Source organism: Bubalus bubalis, chromosome 2 (assembly GCF_019923935.1).
Source record: "Bubalus bubalis isolate 160015118507 breed Murrah chromosome 2, NDDB_SH_1, whole genome shotgun sequence".
Taxonomy (NCBI): Eukaryota; Metazoa; Chordata; class Mammalia; order Artiodactyla; family Bovidae; genus Bubalus; species Bubalus bubalis.
In genome coordinates, this window is record NC_059158.1 from 138,317,293 (window position 1) to 138,332,063 (window position 14,771).

A 14,771-nucleotide genomic window follows, 5' to 3' on the forward strand; every position below is an offset into this window, starting at 1 on the left:
CGACTTAGCATGCATGCATGCAAGAATGTAAATAAACACTATAGTTCAGTTTTCTCAATTTTTGGAGCTTTATGTAAATGGAATCATACAATATGTGCTTTTGTGTTTGTTTTCTTTCACTGAACATTAAGCTTGTGATATTCACCTGGTACAGCTTGTGTAGTTATGATTTATTTTTCTGATTGCATTATAGTAGAGAACCACAGAAGTACTGCCTATGGCCTGTTTTGTCGCATATGGTATGTTGACTCTACATTGGCTGAGCTGAGTAGTCAGGACAGAGATCACATGGCTCACAAAGCCTAAAATATTTGCTATCTGGCCCTTTTCAGAAAAAGCTGGCGTGCTGCGGTTCATGGGGTCGCAAAGAGTCAGACACGACTGAGTGACTGAACTGAACTGAACTGAGTCTTACTTCCGCAGTGTAGGGTTGCATTGTATGTACAGGTACATGTGCTCAATCACTCAGTAGCCCCATAGACTGTAGCCCTCCAGGCTCCCCAATCCATGAAATTTTCCAGGCAAGAACTGGAGTGGGTTACCATTTCCCACTTTAGAGGATCTTCCTGATCCAGGGATCGAACCTGCATCTCTTGTGCCTCCTGAACTGGCAGGCTGGTTCTTTACCACTAGCACCACCTGGGAAGCCCTGCATAGTATGATATACCATAATTTACTTTTCCAGTCTCTTGTTTGTGGATTTCTGAGTTGTTCACTCTTTTGGGGTTATTACAAGTAGTCCTTCTATCAATATTTTTGTATGTGCTACAGGTGAATGTGTAGCCACGCTTCCATTGGGATATGGATCTTTGCTAAAGAGATAATGACAAAGCATTTTTTTTTCAAAGTGGTTGTACCAGTTTACAAATACCTTGTATCAGCAGTCTTTTGACATTTTAGGGGCTTCCCTGGTAAAGAATCACCTGCAATGCAAGAGACCTGGGTTCCATCCCTGGGTTGAGAAGAACCCCTGGAGAAGGGAATGGCTACCTACCCCAATAGTCTGGCCTGGAGAATTCCATGGACAGAGGAGCCTGGAAGGCTACAGTCCATGGGGTCACAAAGAGTTGGACATGACTTTCATTTTCTCAACATTTTAGCTGTTTTTTGGATAATTTGTAGTGGTTTTAGCCTGCATTTTTCCTGATTACTAATGAAGCTGAGCACAGTTTCATATGTCTGTTGGCCATTTGGATTTCCCGTTTTGTCATCTACCTGTCCAAATTTCTTGTCCGTTTTTCTATTCAGTTGTTTTTTCCTTCTTGATTTTCAGTTTCATTTTATGTATTATGGATACAAATCTTTGTCTAAGTTCCACTCATTCTTTAGATGATAGGAAGTGGCACTTAAAAAATTTTTTTAAAAACATTTTTTAGCAACTAAGCAAGCTTTTTTTCTTAAAAAATAATTTGATTTATTTATTTTTGACTGTACTGGGCCTTTGTTGCTTTGTGCGTGCTTCTTCTTGTGGTGAGTGGGGGCTACTATTCATTGCGATATGTGGGCTTCTCATTGCAGTGGCTTTTCTTGTTGCAGAGCACTGACTGTAGGGCACCGGTTTCAGCAGTTGCGACACGTGGGCTTAGTAGTTGTGGTTCCCAGTTTTAAAGCACCGACCCAGTACATGTGGCACATGAACTTAGTTGCCACAACGGGCATGTGCGATCTGCCCAGACCAGAGATTGAACCTGTGTCTCCTGTATTGGTAGGTGGATTCTCTACCACTTGAGGGAAGCCTGAGGTGGAATGTCTTTTAAGGAGTCTTTCTGGATCTACCTATCAAGTGGAGGTGCTCTTCTTTCCTCCTCTACAACCCTCAGATTTCTAGCAAAGCCTGTATCACAGCATAGAGTGTTTGCACCATAAATGAATACCCCTCAGCAGGATGCTCGCTACGATGCAGGTTCTTACAAGTCAAGGACTAGGGTTTACTTATCTCTGTATCCTCATTCTGAGCTCAGTAGGTGCTGAGTAAGTGTTAGTTCAGAGAATAAATAAATGTCCACCCAGACATAAGAAAAAACCCCAATATAATGTAGATTGCCAATAGGAATGTATTTTCCTCCCAACATCAATATTTATTCAAGTGGGCTGAAAAGTGAAAGTGAAGTTTCTCAGTGGTGTCTGGCTCTTTGCGACCCCATGGGCTGTAGCCTACCAGGCTCCTTGGTCCATGGGATTTTCCAGGCAAGAGTACTGGAGTGGGTTGCCATTTCCTTCTCCAGGGGGTCTTCCCGACCCAGGGATCGAAACCAGGTCTCCCGAATTGTAGGCAGATGCCTTACGGTCTTAGCTAACAAGTGGGTTAATTGTATGCTATTATCAGAGATTCCCTACTCCCCCAGGTCAGAATAGGATCTTTCTCTTCCATAACAGTCTGAAATTGTGAGGTTTTATTACGTTTTTAAACCAAAATATCCCACCAATTTAAACATAAGAAAAGTCTGTATGCAGTTTTTCACCGGGTAGGAGTTTGCACTAGGGACCATGTCAAGGATTTTGTTGACACTTGAGTAAATATAGCAATTTTTGCTATAAATTTCTTTTTACGTAGCATTTTACATTTGAAAGTCTTTTGACAGCTTGAGAAAATATTCAAGAACTTATGAGTTAAACAGATATAGAAAATTTAGTTGGACTGATCTTCCTTCTTTCCTTCCTTCCCTCATTTCTGACACTTTATTCATCTCTTGCTGATTTTTAGATGCATTCTCTTCAGTGCTGCATTTTCATTCTTCTTGAAAGTTCTCTAGTATTTAAAATTACTGATCATTTCTTGCTTTTTGAAACCTTTCCTTTCCTTGTTTTCTCTGGTGCTATATACGTTGCAGTTGTCCTCAGACTCTGTCATTTTTCTTGGAGGTGGTTTAGTTGCTAAGTCATGTCCAACTCTTTGCAACCCCATGGACTGTAGCCTTCCAGGTTCCTCTGTTCCATGGGATTCTCCAAGAAAGAATACTGTTGTGAGTTGCCATTTCCTTCTCCAGGGGATCTTTCCAACCAGGGAATTGAGCCCAGGTGTCCTGCGTTGTAGGCAGATTCTTTACCGACTGAGCTACAAGGGAATGACTTGTAGACTCTGTCATTTTTGTTGAATAGTCCTCAATACCATTAAATATGCCTGATGACTCAGCCCAAGACACTTATGCTCTGCCCATATTCTCCTCTTTAAGACTTTATTTACTTCAAGTCCTCCTGCAAGTCATCATCTCCAGCCATGTACCTATAACTCTCTCTGCCAGGATGTTCCACTGCCAGCTCACAGGCAGCGTGCCTGGAATGGAATTGCTGTTTCACCCACTGACTCTTTGTGGGATGCCCCTTGTACTGTGGGAGGCATGGTTATTCCCACAGTTACTCAGGATCAGAACTGGGAAGTCATCCTGGATTTCTCATTCTTTCTGTCCCTTCCTATCCAGCCCACCATAGGCTAAGTTCCTCTTTCTTTGGTAATGTCTCTTACAAATGCCCCTTGTATCCTCTCCTCATTGCAGGTCCACATTGTCAGTTGTGTTCAACTCTTTGCGACCCTATAAGACTATAACTCGCTAGGCTCCTCTGTCCATGGGATTCTCCAGGCCACGCCCTCCTCCAGGGGATCTTCCCAATCTGGGGATCTTTCTGATCCAGGGATTGAGGCCGTGTCTCTTATGTCTCCTGCACTGGCAGGCAGGTTCTTTACCCCTAGCACCTCCTGGGAAGCCCATTATTTCAACACCAGTTATTGGCCATCAGTCTTGTGCCAAACAGTGTGCCAAACACAGCAATGCAAAGGTGGACACGGCATACTTCCTGACCTTGAGGAGTTCATAATCTTGTCCAGTCTGACCAATTAGAATTTAAAGTAACGGAAGGCAAAAACTATGTGTTATTTCTTTTTGTGTTTCATTGCTTATCAGCATCTTCTATGGAATCCATTCATCAATATATTTATTACTGTAACAATGATAACAAAAGACAATGAGAGTTTCTGTTCTCATGATAAGAAAGCTAGCCAGGGCCCAGCAAAATTTTTCTCAATGCGTTTTTACATAATTCTATTAGAAAGTCAAATAAGGAAGTTACCATCTGTCCTTCTTTTGGGTTTCTAATATTATATAAATTTCTTTTTAATCATAAAGCTATACATGCTCTAAAAATCTTTAAGGCCATGGTTATTCAGATTATTTTCTAGGATTGCACAAGAAGGCAAACCAACCCTTCTGGATCATTTGCAGAGTTCATTTAACTTTTCACTAATAAATTCTGTAATATGTGTCAGAAATTCTGACACACACTCTCATAAATACACATGTATAGATTACTATGCAATAATTCAGAAAATTTATCACAAAGACTGTGCTGAAATCTCAATAGTGCAATTAGTAGACCTGGCCTAAAGCTAGGAGGGATAATACTTAACTTTTATTAAGTGCTTCAGTGCATGGGTGCTCAGTCACTCAGTCATGTCTGACTCTTTGTGACTCTATGGACTGTAACCTGTCAGGCTCCTCTGTCCATGGGATTATCCTGGCAAGAATACTGGAGTGGGTTGCCATTTCCTCATCCAGGGGATCTTCCTTACCCAGGGGTTGAACTTGTGTCTCCTGCATTGCAGGCAGATTCTTTACCACTGAGCCACCTGGGAAGCCCTGCTTACTAAATGCCAAGTACTTTTTCAAAGAGATTATTTTGTATAATCTCTAATCCTTAAAACAATTCTATTATGTAAGCACCATTAGAATGCCCATTTCATAGATGAGGAAGCTGAGATACAGCAAAGTTCATAAACTTGCTAAGTTAGTGAGTGAAAGAGTCTAGATTCAGAAGCCAGGAACTTGACTTCAGACCCTTGTGTGCTTAATGATTAGACTATTATTTCTCCCATAGGAAATAGCAACCCACTCCAGTATTCTTGCCTGGAGAATCCTATGGACAGAGGAGCCTGGCAGGCTATAGTCCATGGGATTGCAAGAGTCAGACACAACTTAGCAACTAAACCACCACCACGACCAGAGATATATAAATAATGGCTCAAAGTCCCCACAACACTAAAAAAAAGTGTGGGAAAGGCACACACACACACACACACACACACACACACACACAGAGGGAATGGAACTAAATGGAAAACAAATTGTTCAAGATAATTATACCCACTATAACACAGGGCACTGAAAATTTCAAAGGGTCTCCTGCCCCACTGGGACTAACTCCCTATCCCATGTTCTCTGTTGGGAAAAACAGAGGAGAACAACGTAAGAGACAGGCTCTTCATGAGCACACACAGCTGTCGCCACCAGACCATTTTGTTTCCTGGAAGGTTGCTCACTGCACATGGCCTCTGAGAGGCAGAAGATGCCACTATTCAGTAGTCCTTACAGCAACTCCAGGTCAGAATGGCTGGGGCTAAACGTAGAAGGCTGGCGTGCTTTAATCCCCATGTGACTTACTTCTCTGTACACTAGAAGAATAGGTGGGGGTGAGATACAACAGAAGAGAACAAGGTGATTTGTGGAGCTGGGCTGATACTGAGTTTTGGCTTTTGAAGCAAAGGCAGAGACACAAACAAAACAAAACTGAAAACATGTGGAAGAATCGGAGAGAAAGGGAACACCAGGAGACTAGGCGCCTGGACCAAATAGGAACCAGGTGCAACTTTAAAATACATGCTTGCTTTCTGAGTTAGCATTTGCAAACTATGCCCGTATCTCCACTTTATATTGTAATACTCTCTCATCTCATCCAAACACGTAGAGTGAAAGGTAGAAATTTTACTCCTTTCACAGAGAAAAGGGCTTCTAATAATAACAAAACCAAAATGACTTCTGAAGAAAACTGTAGATCTTTCTGATTCAAGGATGCTTGCATTTAAACAAATTTGTTTGACATTGCTAACACTGTTGGGAAGAAATAAATCAGAAAAAAAATTCAAGTTGCTTTAAGACCTATGGGGATTTGTGCAGCAAATCTTAAAGCACAGATCACAATGGCTGTGGCCTAATCTTTATGAACAGATAAGGTTTTGAGGTTAAGGAAAATATGTGTTTGTGTCCTTGAATTTATAAAAATCAGTCCTAAAAATTAATTGACAACGACAATCAATGGAGAAAACATAGCACCACATTACAAATATTTTCTCAAATGATGGTTTTTGAAAAAGTATAGAAAAATTCATTTGAGTAGTTACTTCTCTGATTATCACCATTATCTTTATCTACTTTTAACTTTCATCATTAAAAAGAAAAGTAAGAATACTGACAGTTTTCCTTTTGGTAGCCTTAACCTTAGGTAAAAATGGAAATGTAAATACATTAAAAATATATGTACAGACTTTGCATATGCCTCTAGAAGGGAGTTTGTTTGCTGGCTAGCTCAGTTTTTGACAAAGAAAAATGGGCTGCTCTTGGTACTTGCACAAAGATCCACTGTTTACAGAACAAACCAAAAAATGGAGAATTTGTGTTTAAAATAAATTAATATCCAACCTGATAATATACTTAGTATAAATCTATTAACTGATAAAATGTGCAGCTTATTAGAATTTAAAAGCATAACTTGCCAATAAGAACTTAATACTAATATCTGGAAATTCTAATAGCAAGCAAGACAGTCAACTTCATTTTTAGTACCCTATAATTAAAGATATACTTCTGCTTTTTAAAAACTCAGTTTTATCAACGTCATTGTACAGTAAAGTTTCCAAAAGGAGTGAGGTAAAGTATTTGTGAAGTCGAGCTGCCTCTGTTCTGTGCACAAGGCTGCCATCTGGGCTTGTTTATTTGTGTTTCCAACTTTCTGGAACAGGGAGTTTCTCTGTTAGGGACCGCGTATCAAGCAAAGGAAGTATCTTACAGAAGACTATAGTTTTTTCTTTTATACTGTATTTTCAAACTTCAGGTTTAGTTTGGTCAAAAATATCAAATGACTAGCACAACACAACATTTAACACAGTTGGAGGCTTCAGAATTGTCTTAGCAAATATTCTTCCACATGATGCAAGTAACATTTCCTACATGCCACCTTCTTGTGCCTTTCAGATCTTTTTCAAAACATAAACTGTCATTAAGGCTATAGCTACTTGGCTGAGAAAGCAAGCGTTTTTCATGAATCCATCTACAAATAAGCATTTGATTTAAAAGTGAAAGAACTGTTTCCAAGCAGTTTTTCTAATTTTATAAAGTACATATGAGCCAAATTTACAAAAAACAAACAGAACTGAAATCTTTCAGAATGTAATTAAGAAACAAAGCATTATTGTTAGATTGATTGCACAATCTAATTATGAAGCACCATGTAAAAAGCCACAAACCAACCCTTTAAAAAACTAGTAGTCCTTTATCTTTGAAATCTTTCATTTAACAAATAAAATAGAAGCAAAAATACCTTGTAATGTAAAGTCCAGCAATACATATTCGTAAGCAAATTCTGTCTTTGTTTCCACTTGCGGTCTCTTCAGGGTAGAAAATATTTTTCCAGGGCTGCTATCATCAGGGTCTTCTAGCTTTCTAAGTCCGCACCCCATGGCAAAATCTGTAAGGAATTAAATTGCAGGATAGGGGAGGGAGACCAGCAAACTCTGTTGTTTAAGCTGTAAAAAGAAAGTTACAGACTTAACTGCTTGGATTTTTTCCTCTAAAACATAGATACTCAAAAAGAAAACATTTGAGTCCAAAGAAAGGAGCTGAAGATTTTTTCTATCCATTTTGCTGTAAAGTCGCTGAACCCATGATGATTAAGCTACAGCTCTGGGAGGCTGGGCTTGATCTTAGTAGAAACATGCAAGCTGCTACAACTTAGCGGAGAATTTCCATGCCACGTCAATTTACAGCCAGCCCCCTACCAGAGTTCTGTCGCTCAGGGCACCAACAGTGCTTTGTCTATTCCAGTTGGCTGGATGATAAAGAAGGTGTCCAGAAACAGAAATAAAAAGGCAAAAGTGCAAATCAGATGGAAATACCTACAAGTAGAGGCTATATTCAGACATAGCGGCATGCAATTCTTTTTCTGTTTTCTCTTTTCCCTCTTTCTTGCGCCCACCCCCTCCTTCCTCCCTGCTACTACCAAGAAAGCAAAAGGAGAGAGAGAGAGAGAGAGAGAGAGAGAATGAAAAAAATGGATTCTCAACGTAGTTGGAAACAAAAATCATTTCCAGAAAGGAAGTCAGGAAACTATTTCTGGAGTCTAGAAAGAAAAAAGTTAAAGTTAAAAAAAAATTCCATTCTTAGTCTTTAGATAGCACTTTTGAGGATTTCTTTTCACATGAAGGTTTTTTATTTATTTATTTTTTGTTGGAAAAATCATATACTAAACTGCCACAAATAAATGTTTATATTAAACATAATAAAAAGATTTAACTGCAAAGAGACATTAATGTGGATTATTAATTTCATTAACATCTACAAAGTTTAAAATATTCTACTGTTAGAAAACTTATGATAGTAACTAACACTTCCACAGGTCCCAGAGTATCCTCAATTAAAAAACAACAACTGACAACTTGATTCATTCAGCCTTACAAGTTGCTATTTACCTGAAGTCAAGAACAATTCATAATGGAACAATGTAATGAGTGTTACTGTATTTTACCATTTACATATCACTCTGATGAGTATGACATACTTATCAGAACTGTGAGCCCTGGAATCAGACAACCTGGGTTCAAATACAACTTCTAATGCCTACTAGAGACGTGATCTTGGGGAAGTTATGGACCTCTCAAGTTTCAATTTCCTCCCCTGTAAAATGGAGTTAATAATAGTACTTACCTCACAGGCTTGTTACGAAGGTTGAAAGAGATAATCTTAACTCATATCTTAACATTACGCTTGGCAAATAGTGTAAAATAGATTTGTTAATGTGCTTTTACATTATAAAACAGGGTTGAGAATAGTAATAGAAAGGAAGTGATTCTGCCACCATTCCCATTATTTACAAAGCAAATCTCGATCAATTTCAGATTTTATAGAACAAAAGCCTGAAAAGATTTTTCAGTTACATTGAAGAGTGCATATGAAAACTCTCAAAAAGGGATAGATTATTTAGTTTGTAGATCACTGTGACCTCTTGTCTCTTCCTTCTGCCTTCTTTAAATAGCTTACTTCTCAGAAGTGTTTTTTAACAGAGGAAAATTCCATAGTCTTTCATTCTCAAGGATGAGCACGGTTGGTCATAAGCAACTTCTGGGTAAATTTGGCTAAAAAGACAGCAGATTCTGATCTAGTGTGACTGATTTGACTATTCCCAGTGCTTCTATACCTGTCATTTTTCATGTTCTCTTTTGCTATGAGCTCTAGAATGGCACAAATAGAGTATCTGAAGCTCACTAATCAAGATTGCCGGAAGAAATATCAATAACCTCAGGTATGCAGATGACACCACCCTTATGGCAGAAAGTGAAGAGGAACTCAAAAGCCTCTTGATGAAAGTGAAAGAGGAGAGTGAAAAAGTTGGCTTAAAGCTCAACATTCAGAAAATGAAGATCATGGCATCTGGTCCCATCACTTCATGGGAAATAGATGGGGAAACAGTGGAAACAGTGTCAGACTTTATTTTTGGGGGCTCCAAAATCACTGCAGATGGTGACTGCAGCCATGAAATTAAAAGACTCTTACTCCTTAGAAGGAAAGTTATGACCAACCTAGATAGCATATTCAAAAGCGGAGACATTACTTTGCCAACAAATGTCCGTCTAGTCAAGGCTATGGTTTTTCCTGGGGTCATGTATGGATGTGAGAGTTGGACTGTGAAGAAAGCTGAGTGCCGAAGAACTGATGCTTTTGAACTGTGGTGTTGGAGAAGACTCTTGAGAGTCCCTTGGACTGCAAGGAGATCCAAGCAGTCCATCCTAAAGGAGATAAGTCCTGGGTGTTCACTGGAAGGACTGATGCTAAAGCTGAAACTCCAATACTTTGGCTACCTCATGTGAGAGTTGACTCATTGGAAAAGACCCTGATGCTGGGAGGGATTGGGGGCAGGAGGAGAAGGGGACGACAGAGGATGAGATGGTTGGATGGCATCACTAACTCGACGGACATGAGTCTGAGTGAACTCCGGGAGTTGGTGATGGACAGGGAGGCCTGGTGTGCTGCGATTCATGGGGTTGCAAAGAGTTGGACATGACTGAGCGACTGAACTGACCCGCTATTGCTGTACTTGGTAAATTATTTATTAAATAATCATTGTATTATTAAGTATCTGCTATGTTCCAGGCACTAAATTAAATGCTGGCTGGGTACACAAGCTGACTAAATGTGGCCTCTGCCCTAAAGAAACTGAATTCTTAATGGGGAAGACAGACTTATAAACAGATAATTTCAATTTGATTTGGTAGCTGCTAAGATAGCATGCATAAGATGCTATAGAAATCCTCAAAAGAGCCTGTAACTCAGCTTAGAGGGTATAACAGAGCTGTTTTGAAGGATGAGTATGGATAAGATAGATAAACAGAGGTGGGGAGTATGTGCCAGGAAAAGGGAAAAGCATGAACCATACTATGGAATCATGAAACAGTATGGCATGAATTTGAAGGAATACAACACAGTTGAGAATTACTAGAACATAAAATTTGAAAGAAGACTAAGCTGTAAGGGAAGCAAGAGTCAGTGTAATGGGCTTTCTAAGTTGCACAAAGGGATTTTGACTTTATTTTGTATACGACAAAGGAAAATCATATAATCAAATGGAAAAATTAAAGGAGTTTACAATAAGCAAGTGACATAAGTGTATTTTTGGTAGGTTACTATGGTTGATTTGAGGAAGACGGCCTTAATAGGATCCAAATGGGGGGAGGCCAGTCATTCAGGAAAGTACTGCAGTAGTCCAGTTGCGAGTTGATGATTGAACAGATGAATGACTAAGATGCATCATTATGTCCTCAAAGAATTTCTATTATCTCTAGAAAAAGGAAATGCACTTCCTTTAGTTCAGAATTGCATCACTGAATCATTTTTCTCTCAAAAAGTCCAACAAAAGAAATTTTTGACTATTAATGATATTTCAAAACACATTTCCATGTGAATATGACACACATTCCTTCTATTTTAACAATTATATAGGATTTAGTTATATTAATATTATGCTTAATAAACAGCATTTTGGTTATTTTCAAAGTTTTATGGTGAAGAATTTTGTAAAGATTACTTTTTTCCCTGCTTTGGATTAATTCCTAAATTCTTTGATTTTACTTCATAAATGGTGAGAGGAAATAGTTTACATACAAGGAAATCAGAAATAAGCTGAGAAAATGCATTCTAATGAGTAAATAATTCATTTACATTACTTACAGAAATATGTAATTGGCTATAAACTGTTTAAGATATTAAGGTTAGATTTTTTTTTCTTTTTATTGGTCTCTTCTGCATGGCATGTGGGATCTTAGTTCCCTGACCAGGGATGGAAACTGCGCCCCCTGCATTGGAAGCTTGGAGTCACTGGACCAACAGGGAAGTTTTAGATTTTTTCTTTGAAACTGTATTTTGGGCAGTAAGCTTTTGTTTGTTATCACACATATTTGCTCCATATCTCTTTAATGCTTGTACATTTTTAGACAAATACTTTTGGTTAAACAATGTCTTGCATCTCCAACTTGTACTTAAGAAAAATGTACATTTCTTCAATAATATATTTTTCCATTTGAAAAAAATGTCTGTTTTCTGGTTTTGTTACTTTGTTTTTTAAATAAACTTGATATTTTAGAATAATATTAGATTCACAGCAAAATTGAATGGAAAGTACAGAAAGTTTCTATAAATCTTCTTATCCCCACTCAGGCACAACCTTCCACTAACACCCAGCACCACTGTGGCACTGTTATGGCGCATTTATTACAATCAATCACACATCATTGATACATCATTATCACTCAGAGTCCTTAGATGACATTAGGGTTCATTCCTGGTGTTGTACCTTTTGACAAATAGGTACAGCAAATTTTTGACAAATATATATTGACATATATCCACCATTGCAGTATCATACAGAATTGTTTTCACTGTCTTAAAAATCTGTGGTCTACCTATTCATTCCATCTTTATTTCTTGTTTAACTTTTGATGTATCTGCTAATTGTAATATAAATGGTAAAATAGTCAGTTCTTTCCCCCCTTCTGATATTCAACTGTCACAATCATATTTGTTTTCATAGATAATCAATCTTTTGCCTGTCATGTATCCCCAGGTTTGTTGTATATTGAGTAATTACATTAAGTAGGACACATTTCTGGAATACATGTTTTTTAACATTGGTCATTTTTTTCTATTGATTTGTATTTACTGTCAATTATAGATTTCAGGGACAGTTTTCAGTTCTGTACTGTATAGGGGGTTTTCCCAAGTGCAGACTCTTATGTGGCCAGATATGATGAAGATATATCTGTTCTTGTCTATGTTCCAGTATGGGCCCAGTTAGTCTTTGAATGAATGAATGAATGAGCTTTGTGAAACCATTCCCCATAATTTGTTGTTCAGTTGCTAGCTGTGTGTGACCCCATGGACTGCAGCATGCCAGGCTTCCCTGCCCTTCACTATCTCCTGGAGTTTGCTCAAACTCATGCTAATTGAGTCAGTGCTGCCATCCAACCATTTCAGCCTCTGTCACCCCCTTCTCCTCCTGCCCTCAATCTTTCCAGCATCGGGGGCTCTTCCAATCCGTCATCTTCTTCACACTAGGTGGCCAAATATTGGACTACAGCTTGAGCATCAGTCCTTCCAGTGAAAATTCAGGGTGGATTTCCTTAAAGATTGACTGGTTTGATATCCTTGCAGACCAAGGGACTCTCAAGAGTCTTCTCCAGAACCACAGTTCAAAAGCATTATTTCTTTGGCGCTCAGCTTTCTTTATAATTGGTAGCATATTATTCTCATGGTAACTACTCAAGTTTGGAACATGTGAGTTCACTGAAGTCTTAAAGCTTCTAAGAGATATGTATCATCCAACCCATTCCATACAGAGAAAAGTTTTTGCATAATCGTAAAATTTTAAAATTCAATCTATTTTATGTGGTCCTGATCCAAAAAAGAGGACTTCCCTGGTGGTTCAGTGGTAAAGAATCTGCCTGCCAATGCAGGAGACTCAGGAGACTCGGGTTTGATTCCTGGGTCAGGAAGATCCCCTGGAGGAGGAAATGGCAACCTACTCCAGTACTCTTGCCTGGGAAATCCCATGGACAGAGGAGCTTGGCGGGCTACAGTCCATAGGGGTTGCAAAGAGTTGAAAGTGATTCTGCATGCAAGCAAGGCAAAAAAACCCCTCAAAACAACCAGTTTTATGAAATGCCTACTATATAGTAAAGCACTATGTGGACACAAAGATCAAAAAGCCAGTTTATGTTCTCCAGAATTCACAACCTAGCAGACCAACACTGAGTTTCAACTATTTAATGTAATGTTAGATTCAAAGTGTAGTCAAATTTCCTAAGTAATTAATGACTTCTTAAGAGCACTGTGCTGTGTGCTTAGTTGCTCAGTCCTGTCTGACTCTTTGCAACGCCACAGACTGCAGCCTGCCAAGCTCGTCTGTCCATGGGACTCTCCAGGCAAGAATACTGGAGTGGGTTGCCATGCCCTCCTGCAGGGGAATCTTCTAGACCCAGGGATTGAACCCACGTCTCTTGCGTCTACCAGCATTGGCAGGCAGGTTCTTTGCCACTAGCGTAACCTGGGGAGCCCCCTACTTCTGTTTAGGGAAATGCAAATCAAGACAACAGTGAGATAACATTTTATTACAGTAAAATACAACCAATAAAAAATTTACCATTTTAACTTTTATTTTTTATAATTTATTCTTCAATTGGAGGAAAATTGCTTTAAAATCTTGTGTTGGTTTCTGCTGTACAACAACACAATTCAGCCATAATTATATGTATATCACATCCCTCCCCTCTCTCCTCCCACCTCACCCTTCTAGGTCATCACAGAGTACCAGGCTGAGCAGAATATGTTACATAGCAACTTCTTACCAGCTATTTCACACATGGTAGTGTATATATGCAGAGAGGGCAATGGCAACCCACTCCAGTACTCTTGCCTGGAAAATCCCATGGATGGAGGGGCCTGGTGGGCTGCAGTCCATGGGGACACTAGGAGTCGGACACGACTGAGTGACTTCACTTTATTTTTTCACTTTCATGCATTGGAGAAGGAAATGGCAACCCACTCTAGTGTTCTTGCCTGGAGAATCCCAGGGACGGGGGAGCCTGGTGGGCTGCCATCTATGGGGTCGCACAGAGTTGGACACGACTGAAGCGACTCAGCAGCAGCAGCAGCAGCAGTGTATATATGTTGATGCTACTTTGTCTATTCATCCCACTCTCTCCTTCCCCTACTATATTTACAATTCTGTTCTGTGTATCTGCATCTCCATTCCTTCCCTGCAAACAAGTTCATCAATTTCATTTTTCTAGATTCCATATATTTGCATTAATATATGATATTTGTTTTTCTCTGACTTACTTCACTCTGTGTAACAGGCTCTAGTTTAATCCACCTCACTAGAACTGACTCAAATTCACTTTTTTAATGGCGGAGTAATATTCCATTATATGTATGTACCACATCATCTTTATCCATTCATCTGTTGATGGACATCTATGTTGCTTCCATGTCCTAGATATTGTAAATAAATAGTGTTGCTATGAACATTGCGGGTACATGTGTCTTTTTCTATTATGGTGGGATTGCTGGGTCATATGCTAGTTTTATTCTTAGTTTTTTAAGGAATCTTCATACTGTTCTCCATAGTGGCTATATTAATTTACATTCCCACCAACAATGTAAGAGGGTTCTCTTTTCTCC

The 14,771-nt window shown here is 39.0% G+C and overlaps 1 protein-coding gene across 3 annotated transcripts in view; it reads right to left on the reverse strand.

Annotated features, from left to right (window-relative positions):
- RFTN2 (raftlin family member 2) overlaps positions 1-8,085 on the reverse strand; it is a 69,360-nt gene extending 61,275 nt beyond the window's left edge. Inside the window, exons 1-2 of one of the 3 annotated variants that reach the window (XM_006078166.4) lie at positions 7,944-8,085; positions 7,366-7,570 (exon numbers count right to left, since the gene is read on the reverse strand). In XM_006078166.4, the coding sequence (XP_006078228.2) occupies positions 7,366-7,504 (139 nt within the window). In that variant the 5' untranslated portion in view covers positions 7,505-7,570; positions 7,944-8,085. The remainder of the gene's footprint in view (positions 1-7,365; positions 7,571-7,943) is intronic. The other 2 variants (XM_006078165.4, XM_044936890.1) reach the window with 2 other exon arrangements.
- Positions 8,086-14,771: the final 6,686 nt, after the last annotated feature.